At 36.5% G+C, this 21701-nt stretch overlaps 1 protein-coding gene across 3 annotated transcripts in view; it reads left to right on the top strand.

Annotated features, from left to right (window-relative positions):
- Positions 1-21701, top strand: part of znf618 (zinc finger protein 618) — a 46813-nt gene that overhangs the window by 16552 nt on the left and 8560 nt on the right. Inside the window, exons 4-13 of one of the 3 annotated variants that reach the window (XM_079870677.1) lie at positions 388-465; positions 986-1033; positions 1199-1288; positions 5489-5560; positions 10301-10390; positions 14072-14164; positions 17540-17584; positions 17882-17959; positions 18869-18904; positions 19337-19462. In XM_079870677.1, the coding sequence (XP_079726803.1) occupies positions 388-465; positions 986-1033; positions 1199-1288; positions 5489-5560; positions 10301-10390; positions 14072-14164; positions 17540-17584; positions 17882-17959; positions 18869-18904; positions 19337-19462 (756 nt within the window). The remainder of the gene's footprint in view (positions 1-387; positions 466-985; positions 1034-1198; positions 1289-5488; positions 5561-10300; positions 10391-14071; positions 14165-17539; positions 17585-17881; positions 17960-18868; positions 18905-19336; positions 19463-21701) is intronic. The other 2 variants (XM_079870678.1, XM_079870679.1) reach the window with 2 other exon arrangements.

Below are 21701 nucleotides of genomic sequence, written 5' to 3'. Positions count from 1 at the left end.
TTACACTTTTTTTTTATTAAAGTGTCATGAAGCACTACATTATTAGATATTAACATATTTTCAGTGGCGTCAAAATAAGGCACTTGCAAAACAGGAACACTTATCGGCTGATGTGATCCATTAATAAATGCCAAATATCGGCCATGGCAATAAATATTGATTGACCACTAGTTACCGTGATTTTATATAGTGAGCAAATCAGAACTGAGAAGTGGATATTTGCAGAAATATCTGAATGAAATCTGTTTATTTCTCTCTCCAAGGGAACACCTTGTAGTTTCACAGCTTGTGTTAAAGTGTAAGCCGTGTGACCAGCCCGATGGCGTAATCACACCTTACTAACACTTGAAACACATTTGTCTGATCTTTCTGTTCTCTCTCTTGCAGGCTCTTACATCTGTGGAGTATGTGGCAAGAAGTACAAATACTACAACTGCTTTCAGACGCATGTCCGAGCTCACACAGGTGCCGTCCCATTCTTGACCTACTGAATTTGATTTAGGATAGTTGTAAGTTCTCAGAACTGCAAATGAAGTTTACAATAAACAGACAACACGTCTTTCTATCATATTGATGGTTCCTCACCACAGCAAACATCTGACTCACAAACAAATGACTCTTTTGAGCTCGTTAATAAAATATATAGAGTATTTTTTTTCCACACACACATTGTTTTGCTTCGGAAGACATTGATTCATCCGCTGGGGTCGTATGGATCACCGTCACAATCGCTTTTTTTAAAGCGTCAACTGAGCGGCAGCCATTCAATGGCATTATATGGGCTCAAAGAGATGCATTATTTTCCTAAAAATATCCGTTTGTGTTTATCTGAAGACAGAAAGTCATATACATTAGGGATGTCATGAGGGTTAGTAAATGATGAGAGATTTTTCAATTTTGGGTGAAATATCCTATTTCCAGAATCATAAAATTCCTTATATAACCAGTTTATAAATCTGTCTGTATTGTGTGTGGTTTTATTTAGAGGCCGAGGGTACGGCTTCAGGAGAAGGAGCATCTCTGGGAATCAATAGTGAGTTGCACATTTTCTTATTCGTGGGACAGATATTTGGGGAATTGTCCTGGAATTTAAGTGGATAAAACTTTGTGACAGAGAGAGTTCTGTCCCAACATCTTGTCACACAATGATATCTAAAGTTTCTATTCATAGAAGTCTGGTTTTTTTTCCCTAATCCAGGTTCTTTCCGTTATACATGTGACGTATGTGGGAAAAAATACAAGTACTACAGCTGTTTTCAGGAGCACCGAGACCTCCATGCTGTTGATGGTGAGATGTGTATTCCCTCTTTTCATTTATAATAATATATAGTTCTTGGTTTACTATAGTATGTCAGTAAGCACATGGTTGCTGTCACAGCTGTTTGAAATCTCTCAGTATTCAGTTGATCCATGTGCGGGTAATTTGGTTTTTACATTGTAAAACCTATGAGAAATATCTGTTAGAAAGGGCAGAGTTGTAGACCTAGAACAAAACTAGACCCTCTGACACTTCATCTTCAAACCTTTCAGTTCAGGCGCTTTAATGAACTGATGAATGAATTAGTCTTTCAAGGTACTTTCCACAAATATGATAACGATTACTTATTTTGTAATCACAAATCCCATGTTTTTTATTGGTTTAACTATTATATAAAATATACCCCAAAATATAGACAAAATATTACCCCGTTGCTGCTTTTCTTTAAAGGGATAGTTGACCCAAAAATGAAAATTAGCCCATGATATATCATCCTAGGTGTACAGTACTAGTCAAAAGTTTGGAAACATTACTATTTTTAACGTTTTTAAAAGAAGTCTCTTATTTTCATCAAGCCTGCATTTATTTGATTATAAATACAGAAAAACATGTTATATTGTGAAATAGTATTGCAATTTAAAATAATGGTTATCTATTTTAATAATATCATTTATTTTTGTGATGCAGAGCTGAATTTTCAGCAGCATTTTTCTGGTTTTCAGTGTCACATGATCCTTCAGAAATCATTCTAATATGCTGATTTATGATCAATGTTGGAAACAGTTGTGCTGCTTAATATTTTTTTTATAACCTGAGATACTTTTTTCAGGATTATTTGATGAATAAAAAGTTAAAAAGAACTGTATTTATTTAGAATAGAAATCTTTTGTAACAATATACACTACCGTTCAAAAGTTTGGGAACAATAACTATTTTTTTTTTAAGAAATTAGTACTTTAATTCAACAAGGATGCGTTAAATTGATAAAAGGTGATGGTAACGATTTATATTGTTAGAAATGTTTTTATTTTGAATAAATGCTGTTTTTATGAACAAATGCTGTTAACGTTTTACTCATCAATGAATCCTGAAAAAAGTATTCCAAAAAAATATATTAAACAGCACAACTGTTTCCATCATTGATAATAATTGATCATAAATCATCATATTAGAATGATTTCTGAAGGATCATAAGACACCAAAGACTGGAGTACTTGCTGATGAAAATTCAGCTTTGCATCACAAAAATAAATTACATTTTAAAGTATATTAAAAAAGAGAACCATTATTTTAAAATGTAATAATATTTCATAATTTTTTTTTTTTTTTTTTAACTGCAGGCTTGATGAGCATAAGAGACTTCTTTCAAAAACATTAAAAATAGTAATGTTTCCAAACTTTTGACTGGTACTGTATATGACATTCTTCTTTCAGACGAATACAATCGGAGTTATATAAAAAAAAAAGTTCCTGGCTCTTCCAAGCGGCAGTGAATGGCTGGATAACTTTGGAAGTCCAACTTTGGAAGACGGCCGTACGCATCGACTTACGCCAAAAGAGAAACACCTGAACTTGACACACAACGAAATGACGGCCACTGACGTCTCGCACGGTTCAAACACACGGGGCTGGGCAACCGCGTTCGTCATTACGTTGTGTGTCAAGTTTAGGTGTTTCTCTTTTGGCGTAAGGCGATGCGTACGGCCGTCTGCCGGAAGCTAGTTATTTTAGTCGATAAAGTTTTAAATATGGATATTTTTCTTTATTAACCTATTTCATCCCTATTCCCACATTTGACACTATAACGCAAACCGGAAATTATAACGCGTGAGCATGCGAAAGTTTCTCGTGAGCACTCGAAAGTCTGTATATTTTTTATTTTTGCAAAGGTCCCTTCAGGGGCTCCGTACTTACCTCATATAAAATGCAGACACAATAAAACGGCTCAATGCATTTAGTTTCATCTCCAACATATTACATTTTGGTTGACGGGCAACATTTTGTGAAGGTTGAGTACTGATCATTTCCCAAGTGTTTTGGGTCCTCTTTTGGACTATATTTGTGGAAAATGTCTCAATTTAAAGGGGAAAATATGAAGAAAGCTGTCTTTTTTTTCCTTTTCTTTTTAAGCTGTCGATAGAACTTTTACCTAAACCATTCCTAATTAACAGAACCAAACTTTGTTGATCTTGATCCTACAAAACATTTTTTCCCCCATAAAAGCTGATGGTAAATGTGTATAAACATCTTGACATTAATTGCTGATCATAAATTCTTTGTCTTTTATTATTTTCTTTCACTAATGAAGCGGGGGCTGTAACTCCAGTGGCAATAAAACCGCTGACATTTTCATGAAAGATGAATTGTGACCCGTACTGGCAAAATGAGTAGGAAAGCACACGGGATAATGTCAAGATAGAGGCAAAACAAGTGATATTTGTCCATTTTGGTCGAATTTGAGCTTTTTTTTTTTTTTGTACAAATATGAGAGCATTAAGCCCTCGTCTAGCGATCCCAATACTCCAAATGGCATTTAAACATCTAAAATTATCTTTTTTTGAACAGTTTCTGAGGGGAGTACCTTTCCTTTGTTTTAATAATCCATGAAAATATGTTTTTCTCTGCTTGCTTCTCGACAGCTGGTGCACAAGTTTGGTATCATTGTAATTCCAACTTTGTGAATCTTCTCAGTGAATTCTGGATGGCATGAGTCTGAACCAGTGAAATGTCATTTTCAAACACAAGCTGATGTAAACAAAACCAGCTTGTTATTAACCAGTCACAATAACGCCTTCGGTGATTCATCGAAACACCCGGTGGTGCATTGTCATATCGGTGAACCTGATTTCAACAAGTGAAACATTATCCTGGATCAATGATCTTGGAACAACATTCCAATCAACCAATCAGATTTGAGGGACAAGTTTACAGTTTATGTCAAGTTTAGGCTTACAATCAGGGTTTGGTGCTTTTACATCAGTGTTATTCATTCATGTTATTCATGTGTAGGGTTAGGACTAAATTTACAGACAGGAATGTTGTTCCAGGATCAATAAAATATGTTGCACTTGGCCAAATCACGGTGACCTTGTGATATCTTGGAAGCGTCCATCCTCTGAAAACACAAAGTAAACACGACAGAAATTTCTAATTTTCAAGCTTTTAATTCAATATTTCATTGATATATGGCTGTTTTGTAATGGATATGGTAGTGAGAGTGCTCAGTCGGTCTGCGAATCTTGTTGACCTTATTAATGACTACTTCAGTGATAATGTGCCACCACCAAAACAAGATGATTGTGGACGTTAATGAAGCAAATCTTGAACAGTGGTTGGGCATGGACACAATATGAAACTCTCATGACTGTATTAAAAAGGACTTTGCTAGCTATTTTGATGATCACTATTAATCTGGCCAAACATCCATGCAGGAAAAAAAAAAATCTAATTTCACAGAATTTACTCTTTTTTTTATTTTATTTTTTATAAACTTGTTAACATGAGATGGGCAGATTGTTATTTATTGTTATTATTGATATTTTGTTGCATAATTTAATTTTTCTTCACGGGTAGCCCTTAACCAGTGACACGCTTCTCAATCTGATTGTTTGCATAACAATGTTAAATATTCTTCACATAATTATTTTCATATTATTTTCAATTTGGTGTTATTACCAGTGTTTTTTTTTAAGGTATGTTTGCTAGGTGATTTTTGTTTTGGTACCTTCAGAAAACCTTAACTAGATTTTTCTCAAAATTGACTTTGCTGACTCTATCGATTTCAAACAGGTGTAGCTCATTCATTTTTTGTCAGATTCCAACAAATATACATAATGTTGATGGGGTTTTTTTAACGGAAAATGTGAAAATAACTAGAATTCATTTGTGAAAATCAGCTCATTCTGACTCCTTTTGCCAGCACGGGTCACAATTTTCTAAGATGGTGTTTGAGATGCTATTGATGCATTATCCTCTTCATTAAAGTCTCATCTTCCTCTGCTCTTGTTCTCTGTAAACACTGTTTCACTATTTGTGATGTCAAAATACTAGTTTTTAACATTGGTAACACCAATGGCGTGAAATTATTGATAAGACCCTCATTGGGTGAAGGAGTACTTTTATGTCAACCTTAGCTATCCTATACACACACACACACACACGTATGAGTCTGCTAAAAGGTGAAAAGGCTTACCTACACTAACTTTGCATCCTCTTTTTGTTGTTGTTCAGATCCATATGACCATGTGATACCTGTAGAAGACCTAAAAGAGGAGACTGAATCATACCAGAAAATGGGACCAAGTAAGAGTGCTCTAAATCTCTGTGACCCGTGGTTCCCTTACATGTCGGTCAGTTTGATGCCGCGTCAGTAGCCAGGAGTGATGACTTCGGATGACCCAATACACTGCAAAAATCTGAAAAGTTGAAAACATGATGCAGCTTCAAAGTTTGCTCAGCTTATGGAAAAATTGTTGTTTCAGTTTATACACTGCAAAAAATAATAGTTGGTTTAACTTGGTTAACCTGGTTTCCTTAATTTTGAGTTAATTTAAATGATTAACCTTTAAATTGCAGTTTATTTGATGGATTTTTTTTACAGTGTAGAATCATGCAAATTAATTTTCATACACCGTTTAAGCCCCAGTGTCCATATAACCAGGATTGGGCCATCTGCAGGATAACTGCTCCACTGCGGTCAAAACACCTTTTCGTGCATATCAATGTTGTTGTTTTTTTACGTGGGTATTAAGTACACAAGTGACGTATGAAAGTTTGTTTGCAAAATAAATTATTAGTTAGTAGCCAAATGTTACATCACGACCATGGAAACATCAGGATTCTGAGTGAAACGGCTTCTGGAACAAGAACAAACGAAGGGCAGGGCTTAATTTTGTCTGTGGGGAATTGATTGGCTGGTTGTGGTTTGCTATTGGTGGATCTCATGTGATTGACAGGTTGCCCCGCCCACATCATCAGAGAAGAGAAGAGATGCTGCAAGAGGGAGGTAGCCTGGGAAAACCCAGACAACTTCCGGCAAATTTAGATTTGCTCTGCAAGTAGTCTGGCAAAGAGCTCATTCAAGCCCATTTCCAAGCCGTCGAAATCGCGGCACCAATCAGAAACGTTGAGGCGGGCTTTACAAGATGACGATCGCTCTGATTGGTTTTAGGTCTAGCCTATCCAATTGCGGTATTTGAGCGACGTCCACTCCGTTGGTGAAGCGCAGCAACTTTTAAATGCATTATTATATTCAAATTGCAAACACATGAGGACAGTCTCCATGAAAGACCCACTGGCAGATGAACGTGCTACTACATTTCTCTCCGAAACAGTAGGAAATTAAATTAGATGTAATAGAGGATTTTAACTGTGACAAGATGATTGACAGGGCAGTTTACGTGACAGGATGCACGCGACAGATCCGTCCGATAAAGATGACGAAGTAGTGTGTCCCAAAGCTTGCCTACTTTTTTGCTACACATTCAAAAGTAAATACATTTTCTTCACAAAAGGAGTACATACGTTTATGGCATAGTGTAACTTTAGGACACCGCATATGGCTTTACACGATGCTGATCGCTCTGATTGGTTTTAGGAGTTTTAGGTCTATCCAATTGCGCCCAGAGGCATTTGAGCGACGTCCGTTGGTGACGCCCCTTTGGAAATGAGTTATTAAAGGAGCTTTGCCAGACCATAACTCAGTTACTACTGAGAATGGTCTGGTTTTAACCAGGCTAAAGGCCCTTGCACACTGAGTGCGAAATTCGCGTCAGAAATTTTCGCACGTTAAAAAAATAAATACAGCCTCACGTTATGTCAATCACACTTGCACACTGCCTGCAAAACTTTCGTCCGTCAAAAAAAAAATCGGATCGGGTTCGATTTTCTGCGTTTTTCGCATCCGTAACAAGCATTTGAATGGTGTTTTGACAGTTTAGAGCCACAGAATGACGGATACGAAAAAACTCATGCGAAAATTTCGGATTCAGTGTGCAAGGACCTTAAGAGGGAGGGGAAGTTATTCTGATTCAAGATTGCGAGGCACATGAAAAATAATGATGTGCACGGATAAATCATTTATAATAAATACTGCAATATTCCATAAAAATAAGAATTGTCAATTATGATTTCATGGGGACTTTAATGGATAAGCTGCTGAATGATGCTGCGTTGAAGTGGTTTAACCCCAGTTCCCTGAAAGAAGTAATGATATGCTGTAGAATGATTCGAGTTGCTCCTTCATCTGAAAATCTGATGAACATGACACTGATCCCTCAGTTATATGCACATATGGGCGGAGCTTAAGCACAATCAGCCATTAAATTGCTGTGCTTCTATTCAGGTCGACAGAAGTCATCACTCCTGGGCGGAGTTTCCACCGCATCAGTTCCCACATACAGGGAACCGGGTTATATTTAAAACCCAGACCTTCTAATTGTGACTTATAAGATTGATTTGTTTCCGAAGTGATATAATATGCTGCAATCAAGAAAATGTATGTAGGTTGTGTAATTATGGTTGTGAAATTGTAGCTTAAAGCAGTGGCTCTCAACCTTTTTGACTCCAAGGCCCCACATCGTCCACAAAAATATTTGAAGGCCCGACACGGCTACTTTCTGTGAATTTAATTCCATGATTGCAGACGTATTAAGAGCTGAATGCTTTTCAAGGTTCACACTCTCGTTCAAGGTTCACACACTATTCGTATGCGATTTATGGATAATGATTTTCAAAAAATATATTGTACTCACAATTTCTATACCTGATAAAGTATTTTAGAGCTTGGCATGAATAAAAAACTGTATATTCAATATAAAAATGCCCATAAAGTTTTAAGATTTTATTAATTGCATGTCTTTTCCAGGTCTACTAGAAATCACACTTTTATAATTAGATGAGTAAAGTTTGGTAACACACTTTGATGTTGGCTTGACAAAACCAGGTCTGAAAGTTTAAAATAACTTTGAACAGCTTGAAGTTTGATGGTTTTACTCAGAGAAAGTAAAAAAAAAAAATGTTATTAGCATGTTGTAACATGTTGTTAGCATGATTGTTAATATGATTAACATGTTGCTAACATGATTTAGCTCATTACTAGCATGTTGTTAACCAGTTTGAACATGTTGACAGCATGATTTAACACATTGCTAGAATGAATTAGCATGTTGCTAACATGATTAAATGCATTGCTAACATGATTAGCATGTTAGATTAGAATTTGCATGTTGTTAGAATGAATCAGGCAAGTAAAGTTGCTAGCATGATTTAGCAGATTGCTAGCATGAATATTATTAAATGCATGTCTTTTCCAGGTCATTTAAAAAAAATAAAAAAAACACACACTCTTAAAACTAGATGAGTAAAGTTTGATGACAAACTTTGATGTTGGCTTGACTAAACCAGGTCTGAAAGTTTAAAAGAACTTTGAACAGCTTGAAGTTTAAAGGTTTTACTCAGAGAAAGAAAAAAAAAATAGCATGTTGTTAACATGATTAGCATGTTGCTAGCATGATTTAACACATTGTTAGCATGTCCTAACATGTTGATAACATGATTAAATGCATTGCTAACATGATTAGCATGTTAGATTAGAATTTGCATGTTGTTAGAATGAATCAGGCAAGTAAAGTTGCTAGCATGATTTAGCACATTGCTAGCATGAATATTATTAAATGCATGTATTTTCCAGGTCATTAAAAAAAAAAAAAAAAAAAAACACACACTCTTAAAACTAGATGAGTAAAGTTTGATGACAAACTTTGATGTTGGCTTGACTAAACCAGGTCTGAAAGTTTAAAAGAACTTTGAACAGCTTGAAGTTTAAAGGTTTTACTCAGAGAAAGTAAAAAAAAAAGCATGATTAGCATGTTGCTAGCATGATTTAACACATTGTGTCCTAACATGTTGATAACATGATCAGCATGTTGTTAACATGATTAAATTTTTGTTGCTAACATGATTAACAGGTCGTTAACATGATTAGCATTTTGCTAGAATGTTTGCTAGCATTATTTAAAACATTGCTAGCGTGATTTAACATGTTGTTAACATGAATTAGCATGTTGCTAGCATGATTAGAATTTTGTTAACATGATTTAACACTTTGCTAGCATTTTTAATCACATTGTTAGCACATTTGAACATGTTACCATTATTAGCTTACATGTTTAAACACGTTGATAACATGTTTTATCATGCTGTTATGATCAGCATGTATAGTTAACATGATTAGCATGTTGCTAGAAAGTTGCTAGCCATATTGTTAGTGTGATTTAGCACATTGCTAGCATGTTTTAACATTGCTAGTATTTTTTAACATTGATAGCATGATTTAGCATGTTGTTAGCAGGATTTAACACATTGCAAGCATGAATTGGCATGTTGCTAGCATGATTTAACACATTGCTACCATGAATTAGCATATTTCTAGCATGAATTAGCATGTTGTTGATGATAAAGATAAGATACTGTTTAAATTTTGGCTCAGAAGAAGAAGTTTAAATAGTAGATCAGTATGTTAGCTTTGTAAAACCAACATAATCCGGCTACCGCGCACATCCAGGTTTTCCAAGACAACCCTGGTTCTTCAAATACATTTGTTTTTGTTGTTTTAGCTTATTTTAATGTTTGTTTTAAAGCTTTGTTTTTAATGCCTTTTTTTAAATCATTACGTTATGTTGAGGTCCGCCTGGTTGAGAACCACTGGCTTAAAGGAACAGTGCACCAAAAAAATAATATTTCTGTCATTATATTCTCACCCTCATGTCATTGCAGAGCTGAATACAGGTCTATTTGTTATTTGAATACGATTTTGTTTTTTCTCCAATGGGTTCCAATGTAGATTTGGACCCTATTGACTTTCATAGTATGGACAAACACAGTTGAAACATTCTTCTTCAGAAAGTAAGTGATACATGTTGGGATTGACATGAGGGTGAGTAAATGATGACAGATTATCATGGTTTAAGTGGAAAGTTTGTGGTAAAGCGTCTGTGGCTAATCACTGCATGTTGACTAATTACTGTATTTTGTGTCCTGAAGAAACCGGAAGCTACACGTGTGAGTATTGTGGGAAACAGTACAAATACTTCAACCCCTATCAGGAGCATGTGGCTCTTCACGCTCCGATGAGTAAGTCCTCACCTCACTTCAGTGTTTTGTGGTGTTTATCTGCGAATGGATGAAACAAAACAGTGTAGACCTTATAGATTAGACACTCGCTGTAAATGATCTATAGCTCTAATCATTAAATATGGAGATTGTGGAAGCTTGTTCACGAAACTACTAGGAAACGTAATAACCAAGATCATAATTCCTGTTGTAAAAATGCCCAATCTGTCTGCAATGAACCTCAGATTGTTACTGCAAAGCCTCTCCTATTATCTTCGTCCTTCGTCTCTCCTCTCATTTTTCTCTCAGTCCTGCCTTGAGTTTGACATTGAAAGCTATTTAAAGTATGGTGAAAATATAGAAGTGGGTCAGAGAGACTGTAGTGATGCTACCAGAATTAAATTTCAATTTGTTTCGAAATTTGAAAGAGTCATGGTTTTGCAGGGAGATGCGAATTGTTGTTTGGTAAAGCATGTTCTTTTTATTATCAATAATTTATAAATGCCTGTGATTTATTGTCAGTGAAACATGTTTGGTGATTAATCTTATGCAAAGAAAACATTTCAGACTCTCTATTATTGGCTTAGTCATTACCAGTAAATGTATAAATATGGGAATTTATCACTTTTCTGTGATGCTTTTACTTCACCCATCAGCATTTATCATACAAGTTTCCACTTATCACTCTCAAATATGTTTTGTTGGAATGAGTTTGTTGTGTGTCACTTTCCATGAATAAGGTACCATTATTTGGGCTGAGGTAAACAGAATTATTTTAAACCATTTATCAGCATTTTGATTTTAATCCAAGTTCAGCAATTATTATAAAATTATTAGGGCTGTCAAACGATTAATCGCGATTAATCGCATCCAAAATAAAAGTTTATTTTTACATAATATATGTGTGTGTATGGAGTATAATTATTTTCTATATATAAATACACACACATGCATATATATTTAAGAAAAATGTGTTATTTATATGTAAAATATTTATATATAATATAAATTATATATAATATAAATATATATACACAGTATATACATGCAAATATTTCTTAAATATATACATGCATGTGTGTGTATTTATATATAGAAAATAATTATACACCGTACACACACATATATTATGTAAAAACAAACTTTTATTTTGGATGCGATTAATCGTTTGACAGCCCTAAAAATTATATAAGCTTAAATAGAAATATAGGTACTGGATGTGCATTTTAATGACGATTTCTTGACTCATGATTAAGTTGCTATGGAAGCTTGTTTTCGCCACAGAATAAAACATTTTAAATGATAATTGCAACTTTTTGTCTAACAAATCTGACTTTATTTCTCAGAATTGTGAGATATAAAGTCAGAATTGAGAGATGTAAACTTGCAATTGTGAGTTATAGGCCTGGTTTCATAGACAGGGCTTAGATTAAGCCAGGATTAGGCCTTAGGTCAGTTGGGGCATTTAAGTAGATTTTATAAATGTGCCTTAGAAAAAAAGCATTACTGGTGTGCATCTTGAGACAAAACAATGCCAGTGACATATTTGAAGATATGCTAGTTCAAGTTGCTTTCAGTAAAAACAGCTCAAACATGCATTTTAGTCTGGGACTAGATTTAAGCCTTGTCTGTGAAACCAGGGGTTCAAGTCAGATTTGTGAGATTAAAAAGTCGCTATTACTTTTTTTTTAATTATTATTTTTTTATCATGTGCTGATGTCAAACAATAGCGTTTTTCTCTAAATTGCCAAAATAATTCTCAATTATCATCCCCATTTCCAGTTAAAACATCTGGATATCCTAATATTTACCTCAGAAGAAAAATTGCATACATTTGATTTCTGATACTTGATGAACTCGTAAACATATTTTGTCTTCGCCTTTTAGTGATTTTCTCCACTTTTGAAGCCAAAAGTCATTTATGTGATTCATGCAGAATGAGTTTTGGCGTGGGTGTTTGGGGGAATCGGTCCAAAAAAACAAACAATTAATTTGTAAACATCCCAACCTAAAAGCTTTATCATTTGATGAGATATTATACATCCATTTATATGTCAGCCTTTTGTGAAATGACTTTTGCAGATGCTGTGCATTTGGAAGCAAATTTCGAGAATCGGGGTTGTTCTCTGTATATATATATATATATATATATATATATATATATATATATATATATATATGTGTATATGTATGTGTGTGTGTGTGTGTATAGACGTTAATAATGTATGATTGGGCTTCAGTTCATAATTCAGAATGAGTTTGAAAAGACAGGCCTATTTATTATTACTGTGAAAATTTTATTATTACTGTTAAAATATTATTAAATTTTTATAAAATTGATGTCGGGATGAAACTGGAGTTGTGTCTGTGAACAAATGTGGGCGGGGCTTGATTTTGTCCATGGGGAATTGATTTGATGGTTGTGGTTTGCTATTGGTGGATCTGGTGTGATTGACAGGTTGCCCCGCCCTCGTCATCAGACAAGAGAAGAGATGCGGCAAGAGGAAGTTATTCTGATTCAAGATTACTACTGCGTTTAATTTCATGGTGAATTTAAGAGTCCATATCAGGATTGATTAAAAATAAGAAATCGTTGATCCACGTTGCGTAAACGCTAGGGGTGTAACGATACCCTCATGTCACGATTCGATACATGTCACGATGCGATATTATTGCAATACTCCCAAGACATATGGTAAAAGGTTAACTGTTGATTTAAATGCTAAATTTGGTGTTACATTGGATGTGTAAATTAATAGTCTTGGACTTGGTGTTGAACCCCAAAGCACAGGACAATAGAGACACCAGAATAACAATATTCATGATTCTGAAGCTGAAAATACAGAATTATTTTAGATGAATATGCTTGCGCTCTGTCACTGACTAGATATATTTAAAATAATGTAGGCCACTTTTTACTGGTAATATCAGACAATAGGCATTATCAGAACCCAAAAAATATTCCCCCATTGCATTATTATACATTATATTCAACATTATATATAGCTGTTTTTTTTCTCTCTCTCACAGTAATTTTTACTTTTGGGTGGACTATTTACAATATATATTGTCACTATCCATGATACTTATTTTTTATTGTTTTTATTTTTTATTATATTGTTACACCCCTAGTAAAAGCCTATTAAACATCACTGTTTTGGGCAATCATTTCGGCCCCTACAAATTTTTAGAATTAAATCTGTGCAAATCTCAATGGCATTTGCATCTTTGTTATGGGTACTCAGTTCTGGATGTCGATCTGCATTTGTTTCTCTGAGCCAGACACCTGAAGAACAATTGTCATGTGACTTGATCGCTCTAGAGCTGTAGGAAAATGTATATTAATATCTGATGGCAGCGCAAGAACACAGAGTTGCAAAACCTTCGACTATCATGAAATGTGAAAGGCAACAGACAAGAGAGAAAAAAAGGTTTTGTAGGAGCCCTCCATAAATCAAGCACTGGTAAAACATCTAGTATATTATAATGAAATCTTTTGAGATTTACAATTTGCTTGCCAAAAAAAAAAAAGAAAAAAAAAGTTATTGATCAACTTACAATTCCCATAAATCAAAGAGAAATTGCTTTAGTTCCCTATTCATGGAAAGTGCCTGTTTTATTTTGAGCGATGCACTAAGGATGACAAAATGAGCATTTAGTTGTTATTTCTCAACTTTGACTGATTTGATTTTTGCACTGCAGAAGGAACTTATGGCCTTAAAATGGAAGGGAAAATGTCTAGCCAGTCAGGCCAGTCCAGTCGTGCGGACATCAACAATTCCCAGAACTCCAGTGGTAAGTGACATTGAAATCTTTGACCTTTGATATTTGAATCTCGTAAAGTGTTTGCACTTTGCTCAGAGTGATACTTTACTGTCATAATCTGCAGGTCTGCAGTGTCTCTCTCCACAATCACATTGTTTCCCCTTTAAATTAACCATGTCTTTTGCGGCTTCATGCACGTATAGATGCTTTCACTGGAAAATTAGTTTGATCCTTGTATTCACTATAATGTCTCTTAAAGGGCACATAATATTCAACACTTTTGCTTTTTCTCATGTTTCTCAAGGTTGACTGCTTCAAAACAGTCGAATTACATTTTCAAAGTACATTTTCCAATAGTTTTCTGACTCTTTAACAGGCTGTTTTCTATGCTAAATTTCAATTATTTCTATAATTAATGTGTACCCCTGACCCCTGTTATGATTGGGTAAACTTTTTCACTTGTGAATTGTGTAACATCATTTGCTCACCAGTTGTGGGTTTGCCGCGCTGTCCAATATAATTTGTGCGGCTCCACTATTCATTTGCCAGGGCTGTATTGCATTGCAGCAGATTCATAAAACAAACTGCTTTGCCATTAAAATCAGACTAAAAGATCAGAAGACGGCACACCATTTGGCAGATTTTCAACTGGAGCTACATCTCCACAAACTAGGAAATGAAAATATATAAACATGAGCTTCAACTGTTTAAATACGAGTGTCAAACAAAATGGGTTTGATCAAAGCTGGAAAAGCCTCCAGTACATCGCAGCAGTGAATTATATCACAGAAATCATGAGTGAACTAACATAGAGAATAACGTACAACAATGAGAGCCACTCCCGCTTAATATCCTGCCCTGTTTTCAAACGGAAGAGTTTATTGAAAATTTAGACAAAATCAACAACAAAAAAAGTGCATGTTTAATGCATCAGGCTTTTAGGACTCGTATTGCATGATATAGTGAGAATATGCAACTCAAACGCAGGAAAAAATACCCTGAATTTATTTAGTCTCAGAGCAAAAATGTGCAATTTTGTGCAGTTGCTGATATTCCAATGTTTGCAATATAAATCAGTGAGATCTTAATAATAGTATAGCTGATACTTGCATAAAACGCATATAAATATCATTCGCCGCTCTATATCAGCCAATAACAATCTTAGTAAGGTGACATTTAAATGCTGTTTTATGATCAAAGCTCTGTAGTTTCAAAACTTATAATGCACCTCTAATAATATAATATAATATAATAATCCTCTAAAGCCTGGTGATCATATTTGAGACTCACGATTGAACGTGATTTTCTAAAAACAAATGTAATGTATTGATAATCAATTAGTTATACTACATATTGAAATATTACTGGCAATACGTTATTCTTATTACATTTACTTTATAAAAATAAGTGAAGATTTCACAGCAAAAAGACATGAACCACAAGCTGAATTTGGACGTTTTTAGAATTAGACTGCACTTTAACTTGCTAAAAGGTATGATTTATCAATCAAACAACAGAACATGTAGTAGATTACTGGAATAACCATGTTTGATCATGATGATAATTTAGATTCCTTAGAAATTTGATCAAATGATACAGTAGGCTTAAAGGACAAGTTCGGTATTTTACACTTAAAGCCCTGTTTTCAGATGGTTTCTGATGAAATGGAACGGTTAAGATTGAAATTTGGACACATGCTGCTGGCCCGAGAATTTTCGGTTTCTGTGGTAGCACCCCCCCCCCCCCCCACGATGGCTGCATAGGTGCACTGGAACAATCCTTCCTAAAACGCATTAAACTTTCGTTTACAAAGACGTGAAACTCACCGAGTGGTCAGGGGTGTTCACTGATGTGCTCACACAAAAATCGCTGCAAAAGATGCTTTCCAACAGGTTTTACCATAGTCTTTGTCCAACTCCATTGACTTGTATTGGATGTGCTGTGAGGTACGGTATTACTCCGCCGCCGGAAACGGAAATGGGGTTGTTTGTATTCTTTCTGTAGTCTTATGTGGTGCATAAGGTGCATTATCGCCACCAACTGGGCTGGAGTGTCTATTATTCAAGCTCAACGGAAGAATGTACGGGTGTGAGGCGTTTGGAAAAATAGGTACACAGTTTTACCACCAGGGCCTGAAATTAACACCCGACCACACGCCAAATGCGGGTGAATTCTGCAATTGGCGGGTAACACTGTCAATCTACCTGCCACATTGGCAGGCAGCCAATGAGAATCGACCCTTCGCGGGGAGTTTGATTGACGGCGATCTGGCCAATCATAATCCGCCGAATCCGCCTTTTTTTTTTTTTTTGTCCGACAAAGCAGTCAGGAGAGTTCAACGTTGGATGATTTGAACTTGAAAAAACGGAGTGTACTGAGTAGACCTACTGACATCTTTCCGCAGTTAAAACTTCATTCCTTCTTATGTTCATTCATGTTTATTTTATGCTATAAATTAATTAGAAGGAAGAGATGATCGGTTCACAAGCAGCTTTAACTGAGGCACCACAGCGATCTGTCAAGACACATTACAGAGCCACAAAACGGTATTGTCTAAATTTATTTAAAAATGACCAAATTTTAACGTTGATACTTTGTTTAAAATCAAAAGTAACCAGGACTGTCTTGTCTGTTAGCGTGTTGTCAGTGTCTCTGCTGCGCGATGTGTTTTTCATTGCGTGAGATCATGGTGTGGCGTGAGCGCGGTGTAGCTTGTCGGACATAGCAACAGTAACTAAAGCGGCTGGGTCTTTGCGGGTTTTTTTTTTTTTGCAACTGTTGTTATTTTACATTTAAACGAAGTCAGCCATACGCACCAAACGCGAATATGCGTCTAAATTCGCGCCTGATGCGCTATTCACCGTTTATGAGGCAAAAAAAAAAAAAAAAAACTGGCTGGTAAAAAGTCACTGTGGCGGGTGGATTTTTAAATCCACCTGCCACAGTGGCTGGTGGTCAAAAAAGTTAACTTCAGGCCCTGTTTACAACGAATGGTAAAACACCTGTTGGAAAGCATCTTTTGGAGCGATTTTTGTGTGAGCATATCAGTAAACACCCCTGACCACTCGGTGAGTTTCACGTCTTTGTAAACGAAAGTTTAATGCGTTTTAGGAAGGATTGTTCCAGTGCACCTATGCAGCCATCGTGGAGGTGGGGGGGTGCTACCACAGAAACCGAAAATTCTCGGGACAGCAGAATGTGTCCAAATTTCAATCTTAACCGTTCTATTTCATCAGAAACTATCTGAAAACAGGGCTTTAAGTGTAAAATACCGAACTTGTCCTTTAATGTCCGACTAAAGTGTTCAGGTAATTATTGAACCCAGTCCCAGTGTTGCACTTTGCATGGAAGTGTACTCATCATAATGAGATACTCAACAAATGACATGAATTATTTGTCTTCCAGATACTCCAAACAGCCGGACCTATGCTTCCCTCCCCAGCCCTCAGAGTATGTATTGTGGAAATCAGTTTTACCTTTTTCATTTTCACTTGATATCACTCATTTCATGCTCCATATATAGTCTGTTTTTTGTTTTTGTAAATCATGACTGACCTCACTCATGCCCATTTTTATGCCATTTGCATGGCTTTCAAACCTTGCAGGTTTCTTAACCTTTAAGTAAAAACCTTTTTCCTGAATGCCTGATGCTGACCTACATTTGTTAGCTGTATGTAGTGCTCTGATGTGAGGCTCTGTTATGAGAACATTTCTGTGTTCTGAGAGAAACTGGACGTTTCGTTCCAGAAACCTACACGTGTGGAGCCTGTGGAATTCAGTTCCAGTTTTACAACAACCTCCTGGAGCACATGCAGTCCCATGCTGGTGAGTGAGCCCAGAAAATGAAAACATTTTCAGCTGTGAGCTCATCCAAATTCGGACTCGCTCTGTTTTGTGTACATTATTTCTTTGCATCACCACTTGGGTAACGGTTCAATGCAAAGGGCACATTTTTACAGACTGTATAGTTTGTGCACCGCATATTGAGTTCGTTTCCATCATGTGCTTTTTACATCTGTAAACTATCTTAACATCTTTACTCATCACTTATTCATATGCATGCATGTAACTCCATAAAAACTCCACACAGTTTTATTTCTCGTCATTAATTTGTTCAAGCTCACACTCCCGACATTACCATTTTGTTTAACACTGTCATCACAAAATATTTCAACCCAAATAAAATTCATCATTTACACACTGTTGTGTCATACCAAACTTCTATGATGTTTTCTTCAGCGGAACACAGAGGATATATTATCATATATTAAAGAATGTTTCAGCTGTTTTTGTTATTATGAAAGTCAATGGACCCCTAAAATGTTCAAGCTTTCAAGCCAAACAGACATGTATGCCTTTATTTATAAATCAAAACACTGATCATCACAAGTTTGACACACAATACACAGACAAATATGGCAACCTCAAATCTCAGCTAATGCCAAACCTGGTTCTCGCACATCACACAGCACACAAGGTTTTTTGTCACCTTTTTGTCACCATATTTGATTGTATGCATGCATTGATCAAGGATTTGATTCGTGAGTGAATAAAAGCTTACATTTCTGTTTAAACATCTGTTAAAAAAGTGATTGTCACTTCAGAAGACTATGTGGATCAATTTCACACTACCTTTATTTTGATTTGGGAGATGAACGTTCAGTCAAATTGAGTTATAACATGGACAAAAACAGCTGAAACAATTTTCAAAATATCTTCTTTTGTGTTCAACAGAAGAAAAGAAAAGAATAAGTTTGGAACGGCATGAGGGTGAGTAAATGATGACAACATTTTCATTTCTAGGTGAAAATTGTGTTTCCAGGCCAGGAAAAGTCATGGAAATTTCTGCAGTGAAAAGAAAGAAAATGTGGTTTACCACGAAAATATTTAGCGGGCTTAAGATGGTTATTTGCACATTGAGTTTCTTTCAAATTAATTGGTTTCAAACAAAAATCTATGGAAAATCTATATATCTATGAAATCTGTTGGTTAATTTTATAATGCTCAGGTCAATTTTGCAGATTTTCTGTCAAAATCAACTCTATTCTTTGTGGACTTTGATCAATTAATCATTCTAATTTCTGATTTCTAAGTTGTTTTCACCCCAGTGTATTTCTCTTGTTGTTTTTCATTGAATACCTTCACTTTTTCCAAGAATGAGTACATAACGTGTTGTCTTTATTCCTTTTATTCCCCTTTTAGCTGATAATGAGAACCATGTTAAAGATGATTCTCCGAAGCCTTCCCAAGCGCCTGTGGCCACACAGGAGCAGATGTGGAAATCTCCTCAGCAGGCACAACAGAGGAACCACGTACCACCGACTTTTCGTGAGTTATTTCTTACCACCACTACCAGAATCCATTCACCCTCATTTAATTCAGGAAAATGTTTCAGTAAAAAGTGTTGATGTTAAAAAAAAACAATTTTCTAAAGTAAATTAAAGGTGCAGTAAGCAATTTCTGAGAAACGCTTTGGAAAGTGGATCGGACCAAGCACCAAAACACACTTGTAGCCAATCAGGAGTAGGAGGCGTATCCACTCATGATGGGGGAGGAGAGAGAGTGAGCCAATCAGCAGTAGGGGGCATGTCCACTCATGATGGGGGAGGAGAGAGAGTGAGCCAATCAGCAGTGGGGGGCGTGTCCACTCATGATGGGGGAGGAGAGAGAGTGAGCCAATCAGCAGTGGGGGGTGTGTCCACTCATGATGGGGGAGGAGAGAGTGTGAGCCAATTAGCAGACGGGCATGTCCACTCATGATGGGGAGGAGAGAGAGTGAGCCAATCAGCAGTGGGGGGCGTGTCCACTCATGATTGGGGAGGAGGAGAGTGAGTGAGCCAATCGGCAGTAGGGGATGTCCACTCATGATGGGGAGGAGAGAGAGTGAGCCAATCAGCAGTGGGGGGCGTGTCCACTCATGATTGGGGAGGAGGAGAGTGAGTGAGCCAATCGGCAGTAGGGGATGTCCACTCATGATGGGGAGGAGAGAGAGTGAGCCAATCAGCAGTAGGGGGCGTGTCCACGCATGATTGGGGAGGAGAGAGAGTGAGCCAATCAGCAGTAGGGGATGTGTCCACTCATGATGGGGAGGAGAGAGAGTGAGCCAATCAGCAGTAGGGGGCGTGTCCACGCATGATTGGGGAGGAGAGAGAGTGAGCCAATCAGCGGCAGGGGGCGTGTCCACGCATGATTGGGGAGGAGAGAGAGTGAGCCAATCAGCGGCAGGGGGTGTGTCCACTCATGATGGGGGAGGAGAGAGAGTGAGCAAGCGGGAGATTTGAAGAAAGACTGTAGAAAGAGAGATGGTTGAGAGACATTTCAAAAGAGTAAAGGTCAGATCAATATCACTGGAAAAGAAGGTTTATGAACAGGCAAGAGCTTTAGGAACCGCGTTAATGTATTAGAAAAGCTTTCCAACGCTTGAGCGACCTAAGCAGGAAGGCCTGTAAAAAGATGCTGAGGTTGCGTTATATCTGCTCTGTACATGAGTACCGAACCAAGATATGCTGTTGTTGTAATGTTAGCTATAGTAACAGGACCGTTTTAAATGTCATTAGCTGGGTTTCCATCCAAACGTGAAGTGAATCTTTTCAAAGTTCGCAAAAAAACAAATGCGAATTAGGCTGTTTCCATCAAGTTGTTCAAGCGGATGATGATGGTATTGGTAACCTAGTAACCAACAGTAAATTAAACCCCATCAGCGGAAACAGTAGTGATGTGTCGTTCCACTCTATGAGCCGGCTCCTTTAAGTGAACGTGAGAGTCTGAATAATATGATTATCCTTTCATACACTGCTCAGCCATATGTCAAGTAGTCACTAGATGAATGTTATTTTGATGTCTATGTGCGAGCCATCACGTGTGATGACATTTCCCCGGGCTCTCGATTCGTCTCACGCACAATACAGTTGGCTACAGATTAACATAACACACACTAAAGCAGGGGTCGGCAAGTAACTTTGGCCACGGGCCAATATTTTTTTTAGCCAGTAGATGGCGGGCCAGCTACATAGAGTAGGCCTATGGATACAAATTAAATACTCTTATATAGGCCTATAATCGCGAAATATGATGGGTCCGTCACCGTCCGTGGATCATTCGTTCAATCGTTTTTTCAAATTAAAACAAAAATTAAAAGATGAAAAACGACTTGTTTTTCCATTTATTTATTTCCTGAACTAAAATGAAAAAACGAATAACAATGGGTTTTCTGATTTTCTGATTGTGCTCAGATCAAAAATAGAAAAAATTAATTACTGGATTAGACAAATTTTAATTTTAATTTAATTTTTTATTTAACACCTTAGGCATATATCAAGGAAATGATTTTAAACAGATCAAGTACTATTGTGGTAACAGATTACAGCCATTTTAATAAAGGTGTGAATAGCAATCATACCTCATTCGCTTAGGCTAGTCCGACTTTTGAACTTTATTCCTTTTTATTTATTTATTATTTATTCGGGACACACACATACACACCTAAGGTTTAAGGAGGTCTGTGCGGGACTGTTTTTTTCCGTCCCGCTCCCACAAGGTTCTATTCAGCTTAAAATACACTCGGTGT

This window comes from Squalius cephalus, assembly GCF_949319135.1.
Source record: "Squalius cephalus genome assembly, chromosome: 5".
NCBI classification, from domain to species: domain Eukaryota; kingdom Metazoa; phylum Chordata; class Actinopteri; order Cypriniformes; family Leuciscidae; genus Squalius; species Squalius cephalus.
This window is presented reverse-complemented; position numbering and strand designations above follow the sequence as displayed.